Below are 20,776 nucleotides of genomic sequence, written 5' to 3'. Positions count from 1 at the left end.
CTCTCTAGCACTTGTTGTTTGTCTGACAAATTCATTTTCAATTTCACTTCTTTAAGGAAGCCTTTACTCTCCTTGAGGAAGCCATACCCTCATATTAGAAACTTCTAATAGTACTCCTCAGAATGGTAGTGCTTTTGTTTATTTGTGCAAGTATTTAGTTGTAATCTTCTATTTACCTATAAACTCCCTGAGGGCAGGAGTTGTATATTTTGCTCGTCCATCCTCACAGTCCAATGTATGACTATTGTTGTTCAGTTGCTCAATGGTGTCTGACTCTGCAACTGCATGAAATGCAGCACACCAGGCTTCCCTGTCCGTCACTATCTCCTGGAGTTTGCTCAGACTCATTTCCTTTGAGTCAGTGATGCTATCCAACCATCTAATCCTCTGTTGTCCCCTTCTCCTCATGTCCTCAATCCTTCCCAGCATCAGGGTCTTTTCTAATGAGTGGGCTTTTAGCATCACGTGGCCAAAGTATTGGAGCTTCAGCATCAGTCCTTCCAATGAATATTCAGGGTTGATTTCCTTTATGGTTGACTGATTTGATCTCCTTGCTACCCATGGGACTTTTAAGAATCTTCTCCAGTACCACAGTTTGAAAGCATCATTTCTTCAGTGCTCAGCCTTGTTTATGGTTCAACTCTCACATCCTTACATGATCACTGGAAAAACCATAGCTTTGACTCTACAGAACTTTGTTGGCAAAGTGATATCTCTGCTTTTTCATATGCTGTCTAGGTTTGTCATAATTTCTCTTCCAAGGAGCAAGCGTCTTTTAATTTTGTGGCTGCAGTCACCATCTGCAGTGATTTCGGCACTCAAGAAAACAAAATCTGCTACTGTTTCCACTATTTCCCCATCTATTTGCCATGAAGTGATGGAACCAGACACCATGATCTTAGTTTTTTGAATGTTGAGTTTTAAGTAATCATCTTCACTCTCCTCTTTCACCTTCATCAGAGGCTCTTTAGTTCCTCTTAGCTTTCCACCATTAGACTGGTATCATCTGCATATCTGAGGTTGTTGATATTTCTCCTGGCAATCTGGATTCCAACTTTTGAGTCATCCTGCCCTGCATTTCACATCTGCATATAAGTTAAATAAGCAGGGTGACATTACACAGTGTTGACATACTTCTTTCCCAATTTTGAACCAGTCCTTTGTTCCATGTTTGGTTCTAACTGTTGTTTCTTGAGCTGCATTCAGGTTTCTCAGGAGGCAGGTAAGGTGGTCTGGTATTCCCATCTCTTGAAGAATTTTCCACAGTTTTTTGTGATCCACAGAGTCAAAGGCTTTAGCGCAGTCAATGAATTAGATGTTTTTTTTTTTTTTTTTGAATTCCCTTGCTTTTTCTATGTTCCAGGTAGATGCTGGAAATTTACTATCTGGCCCCTCTACCTTTTCTAAATCCAGCTTGTACACCTGGAAGTTCTTAGTTCACATACTGCTGAAGCCTAGCCTGAAGGATTTTAAGCATAATCTTGCTAGCATGTGAAATGAGCACAATTGTATGAACATTCTTTGGCATTGGAATGAAAATTGACCTTTTCCAGCCCTGTGGCCACTGCTGAATGTTCCAGATTTGCAGCATCATCTTTTAGGATTTGAAATAGCTCAGCTAGAATTCCATCACCTCCACTAGCTTTGTTCATAGTAATGCTTCCTAAGACCCACTTGACTTTGCACTCCAGGATGTCTAGCTCTAGGTGAGTGACCACACCATCATAGTTATCTGGTTCATTAAGATCTTTTTGTACAATTCTTCTGTGTATTCTTGCCACCTCTTCTTAATTTCTTCTGCTTCTTTTAGGTCCTTAACATTTCTGTCCTTTATTTTGCCCATCTTTGCATGAAATGTTCCCTTGATATCTCCAACTTTCTTGAAGAGATTTCTGGTTTACCCTGTTCTGTTGTTTTCCTCTATTTCTTTTTGCATTGTTCAACTTAAGAAGGCTTTCTTGTATCTCCTCACTATTCTCTGAAACTCTGCATTCAGTTGGGTATGTCTTTCCCTTTCTCCTTTGCCTTTCACTTCTTTTCTCAGCTATTTGTAAGGCTTCCTCAGACAGTCATTTTGCCTTCTTGCATTTCTTTTTCTTGGGGATGGTTTTGGTCACCATCTCCTGTACAGTGTTAGGAACCTCCATCCATAGTTCTTCAGGCACTCTGTCTATCAGATCTAATCCCATGAATCTATTTGTCACTTTCTCTGTAAATGATAAGGGATTTGATTTAGATCATTTCTGAATGACCTAGTGGTTTTCCCTACTTTCTTCAATTTAAGCCTGGATTTTACAATAAGGAGCTCATGATCTGAGCCATAGTCAGCTCTAGGCCTTATTTTTGCTGACTATATAGAGCTTCTCCATCTTCAGCTGCAAAGAACATAATCCATCTGATTTCAGTATCGATCATCTGGTGATGTCTACATGTAGAGTCATCTCTTGTATTATTGGAAGAGGGTGTTTGCTATGACCAGTGTGTCCCCTTGGCAAAATTCTGTTAGCATTTGCCCTGCTTCTTTTGTACTCAGTGTATGAAAAGCACTTATGTGCTGAAAGTGAAGATGGAAGGAAGGAGGGACGTTCTCTCACAGGTAATCCCTTGTAATTTCCCTGAGGTACCAACTGAATAGAATCTGTAAGATTATGATGATGTGGTGAATGACTGTAACTTATCACAAAGTATTTGCACCTCAGTGTTTTACCCATCTTCTTTTAGATATGTATGCATTTTGTAAAAAGGTTTAGGTCTAAAAGCAATATCATACTATTTTGAGGAATCATGATTTCCATAAGCCTTCTGTTATGCTACTACTTTAAGTTGAGTCATTTCCTTAATCAAGAACTTTCTCATTGTTCTCAGTGATTGAAGGCTGAAAGCCAGATTCCTGAGTCTGATGTTCATAAGCTTCCATAATAACCTTCTTGCCCCATGCCAACCACCTCACCTTAATGCCCATTATTTTGCAACACAAATTCGTCACCCAGTCAGGTGAGTCCCACCCTCCTAGAATCACCTTGAAGTGAAAGTGTTAGTTGCTCATTCTTGTCCGACTGTTTGTAACCCTATTAGCCCACCAGGCTCCTCTGTCCATGGAATTCTCCAGGTAAGCATACTGGAGTGGGTTGCTTTTCTCTTCTATTCTCAATTCCAAGACTGCATGATATAGCTTCCCTTTGCTAGGAATATTCTTTCCTCTCCCACCCACTCATCCAAATTCTATCCACAGAATTATGCAGTATCCTGGGACTGAATGCATCTTAGAGGTCATCATCTCCAAGGTCAGCTTAAGATCCCTGTTTCTCATAAGACCATTTCCTACTGTCCCAGACCACGCTCTCTTCCCTGTATCACTGGCCAATAAAAACTGACAGCACCCCTAATCTGTGCTTGTGTGGGACAAAGTGATGAGCAATACTGATGTGGTATCTGTTCTGTGGACCTTATCTGTTACTTTATTATCTCTGAATTTCTATAGAATTTGTCTCGAAACTAATCATTTTGGGTAATTGATCATATATTGCTAACAAAGCTATTTAAAATTGTATGTGTTATGGATCTGTCTCATAGTAGTGTTGTGAGAAGTGATTAAGATGTGAAAAACCCAAGATATAGTGTACATGCAATAATTGTTCTATGTCCTCACGATTATTTTGTTGTTATATTTTCTCTTTTTACTGTATTTATCGAAAGATTAGGGATCAACCCTTTTACCCTGTTGTATTTCCTTACCATTTGAGCAGGTAGTAGCTACTCAAAAGCTGCTGCTGCTGCTAAGTCGCTTCAGTCATGTCTGACTCTGTGCAACCCCAGAGACAGCAGCCCACCAGGCAAGAACACTGGAGTGGGTTGCCATTTTCTTCTCCAATGCATGAAAGTGAAAAGTGGAAGTGAAGTTGGTCAGTCATGTCCGACTCTTAGCGACCCCATGGACTACAGCCCACCAGGCTCCTTTATCCATGGGATTTTCCAGGCAAGAGTATTGGAGTGGGATGCCATTCCCTTCTCCAACTCAAAAGCTACTTACCATTAGACATTTAACTGCTGGCCAAAAAATGTCTGATTTACAAATCTTGAAGGAGCCTACCTTATTTGTTTAGATTCCTTTGGTTCTTGCTAACAGTAATGAACTCAAGCTTCACCAAAAAGAAAAAAAAAGTCCCATTACTGTAAGGATACTGAAGAATAGCATTTCAAGTCAAGGGGAGGGATGCAGCCAGGCCTCATAAAGGGACTGGAACCAGGACTGGAAAGCCTCCAGGTTTTCCTTTCCGCTTCTCTGCATCTCTGCCTCATTCTGTTTCACTGGTGCAGAATTTTTGGTGTGTTTTCAGTCACCTGATGGCGTAATAGCTGCCCCAGAGCTCCCACACTTACATATTACAGTTTGATCCTGCTCAGAGACTAGTTATCAGTTCTTATCACTACTACCTTTTGCGGGGAGGCACTTTCCAATTGACCCATTTGTCTCAGGATGCCACGTTGTCCAGTCAGCTGTGGCTGCTGGGCAAGGCCATTGTTTGTAATTGTGGATCCCAAGGATCCACACCTATGATTTGAAATGCTTCCTATAGAAATGGAAGCCAGTCAGGTGGACACTGTACTTGTCTACTTCTAGCTCTTATATAATATTTCTTTCAAAGGAATAAGTATAAAATGTTAGGTAAATGAATAAAACGTAACATTAAAAACTATTTTTTAGGTGGCTCTTTCCCTGGTGGCTCAGAGGATAAAACATCTGCCTGCAGTACAGGAGACCCGGGTTTGATCCCTGGGTTGGGAAGATCCCCTGGAGAAGGAAATGGCAACCCACTCCAGTATTCTTGCCTGGAGAATCCCATGGACAGAGGAGCCTGGCTGGCTACAGTCCACGGGGTCGCAAAGAGTCAGGCATGACTGAGCAACCTCACTTTCACTTTCACTTTGTATACTCAAACTACAGGGCCCATCTTAATAAGTAAGTGATTACATTAAGATAGTTTCAGAACATCTAGATCATTACTACCTGAAAAAGATAGCATAGAAGCCACATGTTGTTAAGTTGCTCAGTTGTGTCTGACTCTTGCGACCCTAAGAACTATAGCCCACCAGGCTCCTTTGTCCATGGGATTTTCCAAACATGAACTGGAGTGGATTGCCATTTCCTCCTCTAAGGGATGTTCCTGACCCAAGGATCAAATCCGTGTCAGCTGAGATCTTGGCAGGCAGATTCTTTACCACAGAGCCACCTGGGAAGCCCAGAAGCCACATATGTAATGTTAAATTGTCCAGTAGCTGCATTAAAAAAAAAAAAAAAAAAAAGGAACATGAAAAATTGTAATAAAGTTTATTAGTCTAATATATTCAAAATATTATCACTGTACCTTGTAAACCATATACAATTATCAACATATTTTAATTTTTAATATTTATTCAGAATCCACTGTGTATTTCATATCTACAGTACACTCCAGTTCAAATACTAAATTTTCATCAGAAATATTTACTCATTTAGATTTTTATAAAATTGACAATTGAAAACACAGATTCACATACCTAAGCTTTTCCGAAGATTCTTAAAAGTGTTCCAGTCACCAAATCGTGTAATGATTTTCTAACTTTCAACATGTTGAATTAGGTAAGCAAACTTAATGTTTTAGTTCCTCAGTCATACTGGCCACATTTTGAGTGATGAGTAGCTGAAGGTGGCTAATGGTCCCTCTATTGGCTCACACAGATTAGACAGAGATATTTTAGAGACAGAGAAAGTGATGCTCTGAATAGATTAAGTGACTTGCCTAAAATCACAAAGTGTGCTAACAGAGTTAGGGCTCGACTCAGCCCCTCGTTCATCAGGACTGCCCTCATCTCCCATGTTCTTCTTGGTGCTATTTTGTATCTGGCTCAGAGGCCATTTATAGGCCTGCCTGGGGAAACCACATGTATTTATAGTGTTTGGACTGATTACCATCTTAATCAGATTGAGGTTTCTACTCGCTTTAATTAAAGCGAGAAAATGCAGTTAGATGTCTGCAGTGAACACTGAAGACCCAAATTAATTGTTTAGAGAGAGGACTAAAATAAATCATGACAAAACCCAGCTCAAAAAAGGACTGAAGATTTTGGAGACTCTACAGCAGTAACTTGAGCACACAATATTTTACGAAATGTTTTTATAGGAGTGTTTTAAATCTGCCTGCCCATGAAATGTTCGAGATTGGCAAGGAGTGTCTGCTTTCTAGTCCTAAGAGTAAAAACCAGAAGGAGTAAGGAAAGTCCATTAAAGTCAATTGGTGGTGATGGTTTAGTCGCTAAGTTGTGTCCAACTCTTGTGAGCCCATGGTCTGTAGCGCACCCAGGCTCCTTTGCCCATGGGATTTCCCAGGCAAGAATAGTAAAGTGGGTTGCTATTCCTTTCTCCAGGGGATCTTCCTGACCTAAGGATCCAACCTTGATCTCCTGCTTTGCGGGTGGATTCTTTACTGGCTGAGCCACCAGGGAAGCCCGCTAATAGCAATTAGCATTTGCTATTTGGTTGCAACAGTTACTGGAAGAAATCTGGTTCCTATAATATAGTTCTGGATTCATTGAAATGAGACAGAGCCATTTCTAATTCCTAAGTAATCTCTTAACTGAGTTTAAGGACCAGTGTGTCTCATCCGGAAGTGGGACCACATGAGTCATGGAGAGCCCAGCAGAAGAAAGTGCTGCAGCTGTATGTGTTTTGACTGTATTTACTGATGAAAGAACCAGGCAAGTGCTTGGGAGTCTTGGTTTCTGGTATTTGTTTTAAATTTGTTGTGTAACCTTGGTGAACCACTTCACTGCTCAAGACCTTCCTTGATTTTCCCGTTTATGAAATTGGTGGGACTGGACCAGATGGTCTTTTAGCATTTCTTCCAGATCTAAACCGTTGTGATTCTAGTGGCATAGTGCTAGATTCTTTTTGACTGACCAGCCAGGAGGTAAATGCTGGAAGCACAAGAGGAAAGAAAGGGGTGCTTTGTGCCTGTGGGCATTCATACTTCTAATTCTGGCAAGATTGAAGGTTGACACACATTAAAGAAAGCAAAACAGAAACAATCAAACTGGGCGGTAATGCTGGTAATTAGATTAGTTGGATTAGAAGATGCGGTAGAAGACTCATTGTGAATATTCCTCAGAAGCCTCATAGTTTATGAGCCAGGGCTTTGCTCCCTCAGAATCTCTAATGGATGTTTTACGCCAGCTCCTTTGTGGAGAATTCCTCACGGTGCACATACCTCCATGAGGCTTCCTGACGAAGCAGACACATCTCTCTCAAAGAACGGTTACTAAATGGAAAAGTAGTGCCAAGTACCTCCGTGAAGAAACATTAGTGTGTGTTTTTTCTACTTTCAGATTCTAGTTCCAAAAGGCTTCTGGACTGCTCTTGGAGACTCTTCATCTAAGACTGATGCAGAATCCTGTGTCAAATGTTTTCAGCTAATAAACCAGCACAGTTTCTTAAATGAAGCAGGGGATGGAGAGAAGAAGGGAGGCCAGATTTAGCAAGTCTCTCGGATGTTTTTATTTCAGCCATGTTCTCAAATTTACCAGTTCTAGGTCTGCAGAGATATTATATCACACATCCTGTGAAATCCACGTATCATCTAATTTATATTTGTGTGAATGTGTGAGTTTTCATTGTTGGTTTTTGGAAGTAGTCATATTCTTAATTATGTTTAGAATGCTTTCAATCGTAGTTGGTTTTTTTTTTTTTTTTAATCTTATCATTAATTTGGTGCTTATGGTACTTTTAAAATCCTTAGGAAGTTCATAGTTTTTACCCAGATCTTCTGTGGTGGTGGCATGCGAGCAGGTCAAGGACATTGATTCAATGTCATCGATTCAGTTAGCATTCTAGAATGACACATGTTATATATCATTTATATATACACACACAAATATGAATGAAAGCATATGTTGCTCCAATAATCCTAAATAGAGCTGTTATAATTGATCCAGAAAATGTAACAGGCTACCAAAAAAGAAGGTAAGAAATTAAGAGTATGAAGTTAAGGAAAATCCAGACAAGTTTTCCCTTTCAAAGCAAAAAACTATATTTCTTTTTGTGTGTATATGAGTGAATAAAACATTACATTATATGTACTTCAGGAATTTGAAACATACTCTTTACATCACCTCTTTGATGTCCTGTCTGATTCTATCAACTTTACTGATCTTTCACATTCTTCTAGTGAAAGAGAACATTATTTATATCTTCTATTCTTCTAATATATATTGTGAGTTAATAGTTGTGCAATATAAAACTATTTGTTTAAAATGGTCGCTGAAAGGTGAGAGACAATAATGCCTGTTTATTAAGGTAAAGGAAAAAGTTAAATTTGTGAATTGCACACTTAATTATCTATTTCCTAATCATAATAATCTTGTAAGAGTTGAAAAACAGACTTCATATCATCTCACGAATGAAATATTTAGGTCACTGTGTTTTGCTGTCTACAAATCATTGACTAGATTTAATTAAAAAGAAAATGCGAAACTGCTTGGTGTTCTAGTCAAGGCTGGTTTCCTTTCTTGTAGGCAGACAAGTTAAAACTGGCTGATATTTAATATTGTTTACTTCAGTTTTATCTTTCCTAAATTCAGTAAACTTTAAAAGCTAAAATATAGCTGTTTAAACAGATTAGTGAAAAGAAATAGCTTTGAATTGATTATATAGTCTTTCGAAGAAAATTATGCAAGAATGTATAATAAATGAAATACAGTTAAAGGTGTTTAGAAATATATTTTTAGCAGTGTAGTCTCAATGTTTATGTCAAATATCAATGAATTTTTCATAACCTTAAAGGGGCAGGTATTGGGCTAGGATTCGATTATGGGATTTCCATGATTTAACAGTAAGAAATTACAGGTTTAGGGTTGAAAATGTTTCTGGGAAAAGTTGATTGCTTGGACTGTTGATGAGGTATGTGAAAACAAGGGTGGGTGGCCATGGGGCAAGTAGTCATAGCTAAATAAGAACTTGAATGAGGAATGTAAACATAGAGTTCAGTTGAAGATAGAGATAAACAGAAGAGACAGTGAGCACCCCAGAGTTCCCCATTTAAAACTAAGAAACATGTAAACAAGCTCCTTTCTGCTTTAACCACAAAAAAGCAACAAACAAACAAAAAACCAAAAGAAAAAACAACCTGTTCATTTAACGCAAAGACCACAGTACCTTAATTCAGAATAGGGGAGTTTGATTTTGGTTCCTACACGTCAGAGGATCAGAGAGGACAGGCGAGCTTATTCATAAAGTGGAGCAAGGACAGAGTTTGAAAAGATTAGTACATGAGCTGTACTTGCCATGGAAAAATTTACACAATTTCAGTGGGATGAACTAACTGGTGAAGGCTATTCTACCATATAAATACTACTAAAGTGGTATTTACAGAATGTGCTGTTTTCCATATCCTAGGAAATCTGCCCCTTGCTGATAGGGATGACTATCTAAAGGGAATTATTGCTGTCTGAAAGGAGGGAAACTTGGGTGAGCAATCAGCCTCCAAAGAAAGACTGACAGCTTGTAAAGAGACTTGTTAATGATGCAAATATGAACTTGCATGTGCTTAAGATAAGCACTGATTTTATAAAACAAAGAGTTCATTCTCAGCATATTTTGGAAACACTTAGTCTTTGAGAGCTTGGTTGGTGAGTCCAGTGAAATGGCCAATTGAACTAATTCCCACTAGGAGTTTGTTTATTCTGCTTATCTGAAGCCAGAACCAACACTCCCTAAAAGTTTTGAATGGCATTTAATGCTTCCAGAAATTGCACTGTACCTATCTGTAGAGAAACCAGTTTCCCTTTGACTGGGTCATATTTATTAAAATTGTTCTATGAAATAAATATAAAATGGCTCTCGTATAATTTAGAAAACATGAATTACATGACTTTCCCCCACAGAGATATTCTGCTGGTAAGTAGAAAAATAAACTATAGTGGGTTTTATTCATTTTACATGGCATTGGTTACCCTCTCTGATAATGTATTTTTATCACAATAGAAATAATTTAAAATTATGTGAGATCCTAATAAGCCAAGACCATTTTACCTTTGTCTAACATCTATCTTATTTTTTTCATTATAACATTTTAACAGTTAAAAATATAAGTCAGAACCTAGACTTCAAAGTTCTTTATAAGAGAAAAGAGAATATTACAATGTACAAAGTATGTAAATTTCCAATTATTTTAAGTGGTGTCACATTTAATTTCTAAAAATGTTATGATTCATTCTAATATGCTAAGAAGTTTTCCCTAATAATCTAAACCTTTATTTATCTGCAAATGTATAAGAGGGGTTGGCAAACTACATTCTATAGACCAGATCCAGTATGTTGCTGATATTACATGTACAGCCAGCTGAGTTTGTCTTTTTACAGATGAACATTTACAGTCTACTTGATAATAGAGAATGCTTTTAACCCTAAGTGAACAAAAATGTTGACCCAATAAAGAATTCCATTCTTCTTATTGCTAAACCTGTGTTACAAAAGAAGCTAAATTATTAATTATGCAAAAGAAATTATATCTAATTATAATCATTACTTTTTAAATGTAATAAGAATGGGTAGAAATTCATTTTCTCTTGTATAACTGGACCTACACAATATTCTTGATTTTTGCCTCTTGGCATACAAAGCTTGAAAATATTTGCCATCTAGCCCTTTCCAGAAAATGTTGGGACCCATCTTATGTAGTATTTTTTCTTACTTTTTTTTTTCACTTCTATATCAGTTAAGCAATTAGTTTCTGAGCAACACCCATATGCCAGACACTATTCTAGGTCTCAGGAACACCACAGGAAACACAATTTTATAAAAATCCTACCCTCATGAAACTTACATTCCAATTATGTACCTCATCGCCTCCAAACTGACTGACTTCCATTATTCCCTTTCTACAGAGGGGCAAAATGAGGTTCAGAGGATTTATGTAGCTTGTTGGGATTCTCTCAGCCAGAATTGAACCCAGTTTTGCTTGATTTCAAGGCTTGAGCTTCTAACCAGTGGACGGGGCTGGCTTCATGAGTGGGGCTCCACACTTGGCTTCATGCTCTGCTGTCACCATCGTGAAACGCTTCATCATTTTTTGAACACGTTTTGAACAGTAAATACATTTCCATTTTGCTATTAGCCCCCCAAATTATGTAGCTGGTCCTGCCACTAAAGCCAAAGTGCTTCTCTCCCAGACCATATTCTGCCAGGGCTTTTTTTTTTTAAACACCCACAGAAATTCAGCTATGTAGAAGCTTTGAAATCTATCAAGATCTTGAGAAAAATAAGCTATTATTGATCCCCTGATTCATATTCTAGTTCCCCCAAAGACTGGAAGTTCCTTGAAGAACATAGGAACCTTTCCCACTATAACTTTAAAAAAAAATTTCTCTGGGTTAAATTCCTTTCAGAATACAGTAAGTAAGAAATAAATGTGCTTCCATAGAATTAAATTTTGCAGTATCTGAACCTTGTCAAGGGCTCTGTCTTAATTTCATCTCCATGGAAGGGCAAAATCTTTACCATCAACAATGTCTTCTGATCTTTATGCATTTGGAAATTTTGAAACAGCTGTGAGATATGACTTAAACAAAACCTAAGAACGAACCTGTTCTAATATAAGGAAATCTTTTGTCCAGTAATCAGTGACTGTACTTAAAACAGGTGCTTTGTCTTTTCTTTTAATTTCTTACAGCCTAGTCATTGTTGGATAAGCGAGATGGTGGAACAACTGTCAGTCAGCTTGACTGATCTTCTGGAAAAGTTTTCAAATATTTCTGAAGGCTTGAGCAATTATTCTATCATAGACAAACTTGTGAAAATAGTTGATGACCTTGTGGAGTGCATGGAAGGACACTCATTTGAGGTAACTTTGTATTGGGACTGCTTTTTATTACTCAACTCTGTAACCTATGACTGATTAGTGGTGGCAGGTGTGGAGATGTGTTTGTGAGATTTTTAATTTATAAATTTGTAATTAAAAAAATTTTGAAGATGAGCACAGAAAATAAATGTTTGTAGTTATATCACAACTGAAATGTATATTAAGACAATTAAATGTTGTCACTTAATATAAAAATAAGTGTATTCACAATACACTTATAAAAACAACCCTGACTTTATCTTGTGGATAAGGTTCTCATAGCCTTCCTATGAGGTTACCAATGTTCATTTACCTTTAAATGGGAAATTGCCTATAATGAACACTTGACCTCTTATCTATAGTAATAACATCACAACAAAGTAGTACATTTTGATGTCTTTGGGTCATTTGATGATTAATTGTCACTTCAGAGTATGGGTATGGCAGTGCTTTGGGTTCAAAGCATATGAAAGAAGCAGTGTACCCACTAGAGATTAGAGATGCTGGAGGTCAAATCCTGGCTTTGTTCAGCAATAGTTTTGCTCACCTTCTTTACACATAAAATGGGGACAAAGAAGAGTCGATATTACATGATTAATGATGAATTTTTATTCATCATTATGAAGGAATTTTTATCATTCAAATTTGGCAAAGTAAAATGTTAACAGTTTTTTTAAATCTTATAACACTATGTCTATCTAATAAATGACCTTTGGGACACCTGTTTTGGCATAGAGTTCACAAGCCAAGGTTTAACCTACAGGCCTTCTTGAAGTCCAAACCTAAGGCTTTAACCATGACGCTCTATGCTAAGTCACTTCAGTCGTGTCCGACTCTGTGCGACCCCATAGACGGCAGCCCACCAGGCTCCCCTGTCCCTGGGATTCTCCAGGCAAGAACACTGGAGTGGATTGCCATTTCCTTCTCCAATGCATGAAAGTGAAAAGTGTGAAGTCACTCAGTTGTGTCCGACCCTCAGCGACCCCCTGGACTGCAGCCTACCAGGCTCCTCTGTCCATGGGATTTTCCAGGCAAGAGAACTGGAGTGGAGTGCCATTGCCTTCTCCGATGATTCTCTATAGTAATAGTCAAATACTCTGTCTCCATTCAAATTCCAGTCACTCTCTAAGACCCAACCTCCATCCCATTTGTGCTCTCCAATCTTAAAATTCTCATAATGCCAGTCACCTAATCACTATAATTCATCATTTCTACTTTTTTACTTTCTAATTTCCCAATCAGAATGTATCTTATAATCAATGACATCTTAGAGTTAGCATCCCTTTTTATCATATCAGTATGAATGATATACTAATGGCAATGATAAGGAGAGGTCACAAAAAGTAGAGTATACCAGACAAGGTGTCATGAAGAAAATAAGATATGCCCTAGGGCCTGAAAGATGAATTAATTGGTCAATAAATGGCAATTTATCTAGAAGAGCATTCCAGATACCAAAAAGTATAAATTTACTAACCATGGCACTTTGGCTAGAACCCAAGAGATTCATACCAGGTGGTATCTCTCAGTTGTTTCAGAGGTTAACATATATAAAACACTTAGAGTAGTACATAGTAAGTGGTACATAGGTATTAACTCTAATTATTATTACCTGCTTTTATTTATAGATAACTATGTTTGAGAAGATCCCCTTGAGAAGGGAAAGGCTACCCACTCCAGTATTCTGTCCTGGAGAATTCCATGGACTGTATAGTCCATGGGGTCACAAAGACACAACTGAGCAACTTTCACTTTTCACATATTTATGAATTCCTAAAATATAGCTTTGACTTGTTTGGGGATTTTATAGAAAATCATACTCTTTTTATGCTTTCGAGACTTGCTTCTTTCACTCCACATTATGTTTATAAGATATCCACATTGATTATTAAAGCTGTAGTTAATTTTTTTTTTTATATATATACTATGAGAGTGCTGGTTGCTCAGTCGTGTCTGACTCTTTACGACCCCATGGACTGTAGCCCGCCAGGCTCCTATGACCATGGAATTCTGGATTCAGAATACTGGAATGGGTAGCCATTCCCTTCTCCAGGGGATCTTCCAGAACCAGGGATTGAACTCAGGCCTCCCACATTACAGACAGATTCTTTACCATCAGAGCCCCCAGGGAAGCCCTGCTTTGAGAGTAAATGTGCCATGAAAAATCAGGGACATCTTCTTAGAAAAGGTGACTCTTCAGTTGAGTTTACAGAGAGAATCCAAGTTGCCTAGAAAGATGAAGCAGCAAGGAACCACAGGCAAAGACAGGAGCAGAGGTGCAGAGAACGAAAAGGGTGGGACGTATGGGGATATTTGTGATTCCATATGCTCAGATGCCAAGTGAGTGTGGAAGATGGTTGTAGAGGAGGTGAACAAGGGCACAGAGGCCAATTAGGGTGGACTTAAATCCCTACTGGCAAATCAGGAAGGGAAATTATATATATGCATATAGGGAGACTGTAAATGCTTAAAATAAAATCACTGAGGTAATTCCCCAGTGGGTTAATGGTTAAGATCCTGTGCGTTCACTGCCAAGGGCCCAGGTTCAATGCCGGGTCAGGTGACTAAAATGCCACAACCTCTGCTGCTGCCGCTGCTGCCAAGTTGCTTCAGTGTGTCAGACTCTGTGACCTCATACATGGCAGCCCACCAGGCTCCTCCGTCCCTGGGATTCTCCAGGCAAGAACACTGGAGTGGGCTCCCATTTCCTTCTCCAATGCATGAAAGTGAAATCACTCAGTCGTGCCCGACTGTTAACGACCCCATGGACTGCAGCCCACCAGGCTCCTCCATCCATGGGATTTTTCCAGACAAGAGTACTGGAGTGGGGTGCCATTGCCTTCTCCTGTGCAGTGCAGCCAAATAATAAAAACAAAAAATAAATTCATTGATGTAGAATGTACCTTCTCTGAGGACATAGCATCCTGTGTATATCTCTAAATTCACAGCATATTATAATTGTCTCCCCAACAAGAGTGTGACCTCTCCATAGAAAAAGACTCTCTTGTTCAGGTTTTTTTTTTTAATAGAAATTTATTTATTTTAATTGGAGGCTAATTACTTACTTGTTCAGGTTTATAACACAGTACCTGGCACAGAAGCGTCTGTCACAGAGAATGATTTTTTAATTGCATGAATGGAAAATAAAGCAATGCCTGAGTTCTAATCCCAAATCTGCCTCTTACTCAAGACATGCTTTTAACAAATCAGTCTCCTTCTCTAAATCTGAATTTCCTCATCCATTTTTCCTAACTGTATCCCAGGGAGAGATGCTCTATGCAAAATAACAAAACAGAGAGTGGAGGATACTGAGAAATCTTCAGGCTATACTCTGCTCTTAGAAGCAAAATGCACATTTCCAGAACAAACCAATAGGGACTTCCCTGGTGGTCCAGTGGTTAAGATTTTTGCCTTCCAATCTAGGGCATGCCAGTTCAATCCCTGGTTAGGGAGCTGAGACCCCACATGCCTCTCAGTAAAAAAATGTACAACAGGAAAAATATTGCAACAAATTCAATAAAAACTTAAAAAAAAAAAAAGAAAAAACTTGGGGAAAAAAAAAAAAAGTCCAGGAGTGAGGAAATCAGTTTGACTTTGTTTTTTTTTTTTTAATTTAAATTTATTTATTTTAATTGGAGGCTAATTACTTTACAATATTGTAGTGGTTTTGCCATACATCAACATGAATCCATCACGGGTGTACACGTGTTCCCCATCCTGAACCCCCCTCCCACCTCCCTCCCCTTACCATCCCCTCTGGGTCATCCCAGTGCACCAGCCCCGAGCATCCTGTATCCTGCATCAAACCTAGACTGGCGATTCGTTTCTTATATGATATTATACATGTTTCAATGCCATTCTCCCAAATCATCCCACCCTCTCCCTCTCCCACAGAGTCCAAAAGACTGTTTTTTCTACTGTTCATAAACAGTTCATTGATTCAATATACCACTGTTTATTAAACCACTCTCCTGTTGATTGGTGTAAGAATTTATAAACACTGCTGGTAAGAACTTTCTTAATATGCCTCCTGGTACATCTTGCAAGAGTTTCCTTAAAGTAGTTACCTAGGAGTGGAATTTCTGGGTCACAGGATGGGCGCATGTCCAACCTTACTAATATCAAAGTGCCGATTTATGTCATTCCACTGGTATATATGAGACCCCCTCTGCTCCAGGTCCTTGCCAGTATTTATCATCATTAGACTTCTTAATTAGTGCATATTTGGAGCATGTGTTGTGTATATTTTTAATGAGAAGTAATGATTTTAATGAACATCTTTAAAGAGAACAGTCTATAATTTGTTGTTAGGATTATTTCATTGTTTTGACGTTGCTTTCACCTTACTCACCCTCACCACCACCCTCTTCCTTTTATCCGGAATTGAGCACCAGACTGAACTGCATAGAATCATTTGTCCTATAGTGCCAGTTTGAATTATGAGTTTTAAAACAGTTGTCTAGAGAATTCCCTGGTGATCCTGTGGATTAAGACTCTGGGCTTCCACTGAAGGGGGCACAGGTTTGATCCCTGGTTGGGGAACTAGATTCTGCATGCCCTGTGGAGAGGCAAAAAAATCTAATTCAAATTTAACTCAATGGATATGTTCCTAAAATATTAACAATGTTATTAAAAAAAAAAAAACAGTTGTCTAAAAGTGTCCGTTTCACTTGAGTCTGTCAAGGACATATTTGTGGTCTATTATTTTGACATTAATTAAATCTGCAGACTATTTGAAAAACCTAATCTTTTTTCTTCTTCTTCTAGAATGTAAAAAAATCATCTAAGAGCCCAGAACCCAGGCAGTTTACTCCTGAGAAATTCTTTGGAATTTTTAATAAATCCATCGATGCCTTCAAGGACTTGGAGATAGTGGCTTCTAAAATGAGTGAATGTGTGATTTCCTCAACATCAAGTCCTGAAAAAGGTAGGACATACAAGCATTCCTAATATAAATGTAAAAAGCAAGACTGAATCATATATGTAGGTAAGAATCTACCTCTGACTCAAATATATATGTAGCTAGAAAAAGACATGTGTGTGTGTATGTCTAATATAAAAGCAAATATCAGTGGCATGAAAAAAAAACAATACAGTTACATACTTGTTGGTGTTCAAGCCCAAACAACACTTAACCATCTTCAAAGTACAGAATTGCGCATGAGTAAATGATATATTAGTCACTCATTTTCACCTGATATTTATTAGTAATATACAATTATATTCTTCTTCACTTTCAGTCTTCTTAATGTCCCCTTCTCAAATCTTTTCCCTAGGGGTCTAACTCTGAGGTATGAATTCTCATCTTCACCACTTAACCCTGTATTGAAACTTCTTCCCCACTATCATCCCTATGATATGAAATTTTAATTTAATTACTTATTTTGAAAAAGTGACCAATTTCCAGCCATTTGCATTATTTACATTTATTAGCATGTGTAGGCAGTGAATCTTTGTTCTGTAAGGTGACTTTGGTGAATTTCTTAATAAAAATAGAATAGCAGGACCCAGTATAAAATAAATAGTATCTGAATAATCAAGATTTGGGAAGCAGGCCTGGAAAGTACTCTAATATTGCACTTCACCTTTTGAGGAGTCTTTAATTTATGTAAATCGCCATGCAACACTGACGCATTATTGCTTTCTATTTAGATTCCAGAGTCAGTGTCACAAAACCATTTATGTTACCCCCTGTTGCAGCCAGCTCCCTTAGGAATGACAGCAGTAGCAGTAATAGTAAGTACATATATCTGACTTAATGCATGCATGGCTCCAATTAGCTTCTGTTAGGAGTATTGCATGAGCTTTAAAGGAAATTTCTACAGTCATTACTATTAATTCTGTTCTTTTACTATTCTTCCTGTTATGATTTTCCTGAGAATTAAATAATTAGGTTTGCACAATTGGATTTCCCTAAAGCTGGAGATAATGTTTAATTGGGGTAATAAATTTTCTGCTAAGATAGTTTTCAATAAGGCATGAAATTACTTTTAGATGATTTAAGCTTTTTTCATTGTTGACTTGAAATATATTTTGCATGGAATTTGCTTGACAAAAAATGGAATTTTAAAATGGAAAATACAGGTACTGGCTGTGTAAAATTCCAAGGATATCTTCTGTTTTGTTGTATATAACACTGTTTATTACTGTATATTTAGAAATTTGATGTTTTTTTAAATTTTACTATAAAATTATATGTTGGGGGACAATATGCTTCTTTCTCTGAAATTTCTATCCTTGTTCGAGAAGAACAATCCAGTTTCCTGGAAGTCAAATGTCCTTTTTTCTTTCAAATGTAATCCCATGGACAGAGGAGCCTGGAGAGCTACAGTCCATGGGGTCGCAAGAGTCGGGCACAACTGACAGACTAAACTTACCTACCTAGGCAAAAGTCACTATAAGGGTCATTGGATTTACTAAATATTCTGACTCTCTAGTCTCATGGATGCTGTAGGAGGAAAAAGTTCATCCTCTGATCTTAGCTGACAAGATCATCTTTTTAAAGTTAGTAATGGGACACTCGTATATTCAAGAGCATCAAAGACCTATCTGTAAAAAAGAGTAATCAATTTAATACAAATCCACAATAGCAATACTTCAATTCAGAAATTAAAAGGAAAACCTCTAAAATCAATCTGTTTTGGACATTTGCCACCAAAGTGAAGTCACTCAGGCGTGTCCGACTCTTTGCAACCACGTGGACTGTAGCCTACCAGGCGCGCCTCCCTCCATGGGATTCTCCAGGCACGAGTACTGGAGTGGGTTGCCATTTCCTTCTCCAGGGGATCTTCCTGACCCAGGGATGGAACCTGGGTCTCCCACATTGCGGGTAGACGCTCTAACCTCTGCACCACCTGACCTGAATTGTGATGAGGCTATTTGTAATCTTTACCCTCTAAAAGTGGGTATGTCTTTCACTAAGGCATGCCTTTCACTAAGAAATATTAATGTGTTTGACTATAGGGTGCTACTCATACCTCATTGAGGATATTATATAATTTACAATATTTATAGGACAGAAATATTATAAGATCTAAAATTCTGAATGCCTATTGGATTCGAAAAATTTGAAGATACTATATATGTTAAGGTCTTTCTTACTAAGAATTTTATTAATCTTTTCAAAGAAGCAGTTTTTGACTTTTAAAATTCTGTTAGTACTTCATTGGTTTATAATCTTACCTTTCATAATTTCCCTACATCTGCCTTGGGTTTATTTGTTTAACTTTTTCTAACTTCTTAAATTCTCAAGGTAGAAAAATTAGATCATTGACTCTAAACCATTCTTCTTTCTAAAATAAGCACTTTAAGGTATAAATGTCCTTATAAGCAGCTTTAGCTGAATTCCACATATTTTGATATATTGTGTTCCTATTATCATTTCTTTAAAAATAATTTTCCTTATGATTTCTTTTGTTCATGGGAATATAAAAGTGGGTTGTTTGTTGTCTAAAACTATGTGACTTTTCTAGATATCTTATTAATGGTTTCTAAATTAACTCCATTATTGTCAGAGAACATACAGTGTAGTCTTGTGAAATTTATTGAGACATTTTGTGAATATTAAAGTTTCAGGTGTAGCATCCTGAAATTTGATACAAGTGGTTGATAAAGTTCAGATCTTCTGTCCTTATTACATTTTTTGTCAAATTTGTAATTGTTTACTGAGAGGAGAGCACTAGAAATCTTTCCTTTTGATTGTGGATTTTGTTATTTCTTGTTTTGGTATGGTTTTTGCTTCACCTACTTAGCAGCTCTATTATTAAGTACTTATATATTTTATTATTGTTATATCTTTCCTGATTAATTGACTTTTACATCTTACTGAAATATTCCTTATTAACTCTGCTAGAGCTCTTGTCTTGAAGCATATTTTGTTTGACATTGGTAGAGCCAGCCTTTCTTATATTTACTGTTTTCATATATACTGTTTTTCTTCTTGTCTTTATTTTGAAAGTATATCTCTGATAGGATGCAGTTGGGCCCTGCTATTTTATCTAGTCCCTTATTTTCATTAATTAGGCTGTTTCATCCATTTTGTATTTACTACAGTTATTGGTGTATTTAAAGATGTCACTCCATTGTCTTCCTGCTTCTATTGTTTCTGACAAAAAGGCAGCCAGCATTTATATGATGTTTTCCCTTATATGTACTGAGTCATTTTCCCCCTCTGCCGTTCAAAATTTACTTCTGTTTTAGGAGTTTAAATAAGATGCATTTAGGAGTGGTTTTCTTGTTTGTCAAGCTTCTTGGATATGTAAGTTTAAGAATCACACATACGTACAATCACACACATAATCCACATATATTATTGATGAAATCAGTCTCACAGATCATGGACGTTTTGTTCATTTTTTTCCAACCTCCCTTTAATCTTCAAGATGAATGATTTCAACCTATTTTCAAGTTCCCTGACTTTTCTGTCATCTGCTAAATTTTTTCTTCCAGTAAGTTTTCCTTTTTCCATTAATTTTTTTTGTGAAGACTTTATTTTTAGAGCAGTTTAAGGTTTACAGCAAAATTGAGGGGCATAGAGGTTTTCCGCATACTCCCTGCCGCACATGCATAGCCTCTCATTATCAGCATCCCCCACTAGAGTGGTGCATTTGTACAGTGGAGGAGTCTTCATGGACACCTCATATCACCCAAAGTCCACAGTTTACACAGGGCTCACTCTCGGTGCTATCCATTCTATGGGTTTGAATCCAGTGCATTTTTTTCATTTCTAAATGTGTGCTTTGTGTTCTAGAATTTTCATTGGATTCTTTTTATATTTTATATTTTTCTGCTGAGATTTTCCATCTGCATATTCATTTGACAATATTTTCTATTTTGGCTCTTGGATATAGTTACAATAGCTTCTCTAAAGTTCTTGTTTTCAAATTTCAATATGTAGGCCATCCCAG

General features: G+C 37.5%; 1 protein-coding gene across 1 annotated transcript in view; it reads left to right on the top strand.

Moving 5' to 3' along the window:
- The window catches only part of KITLG (KIT ligand), a 117,584-nt gene that overhangs the window by 89,884 nt on the left and 6,924 nt on the right, over window positions 1-20,776 (top strand). Inside the window, exons 9-11 of the mRNA XM_068971408.1 lie at window positions 11,703-11,873; window positions 16,638-16,797; window positions 17,523-17,606. Of these exons, the coding sequence (XP_068827509.1) occupies window positions 11,703-11,873; window positions 16,638-16,797; window positions 17,523-17,606 (415 nt within the window). The remainder of the gene's footprint in view (window positions 1-11,702; window positions 11,874-16,637; window positions 16,798-17,522; window positions 17,607-20,776) is intronic.

The sequence above is a fragment of the Capricornis sumatraensis genome, chromosome 4 (genome assembly GCF_032405125.1).
Source record: "Capricornis sumatraensis isolate serow.1 chromosome 4, serow.2, whole genome shotgun sequence".
In the NCBI taxonomy this organism is placed as follows: domain Eukaryota; kingdom Metazoa; phylum Chordata; class Mammalia; order Artiodactyla; family Bovidae; genus Capricornis; species Capricornis sumatraensis.
Note: the sequence above shows the minus strand (reverse complement) of the source record. Positions and strands in the feature narration are given on the sequence as shown.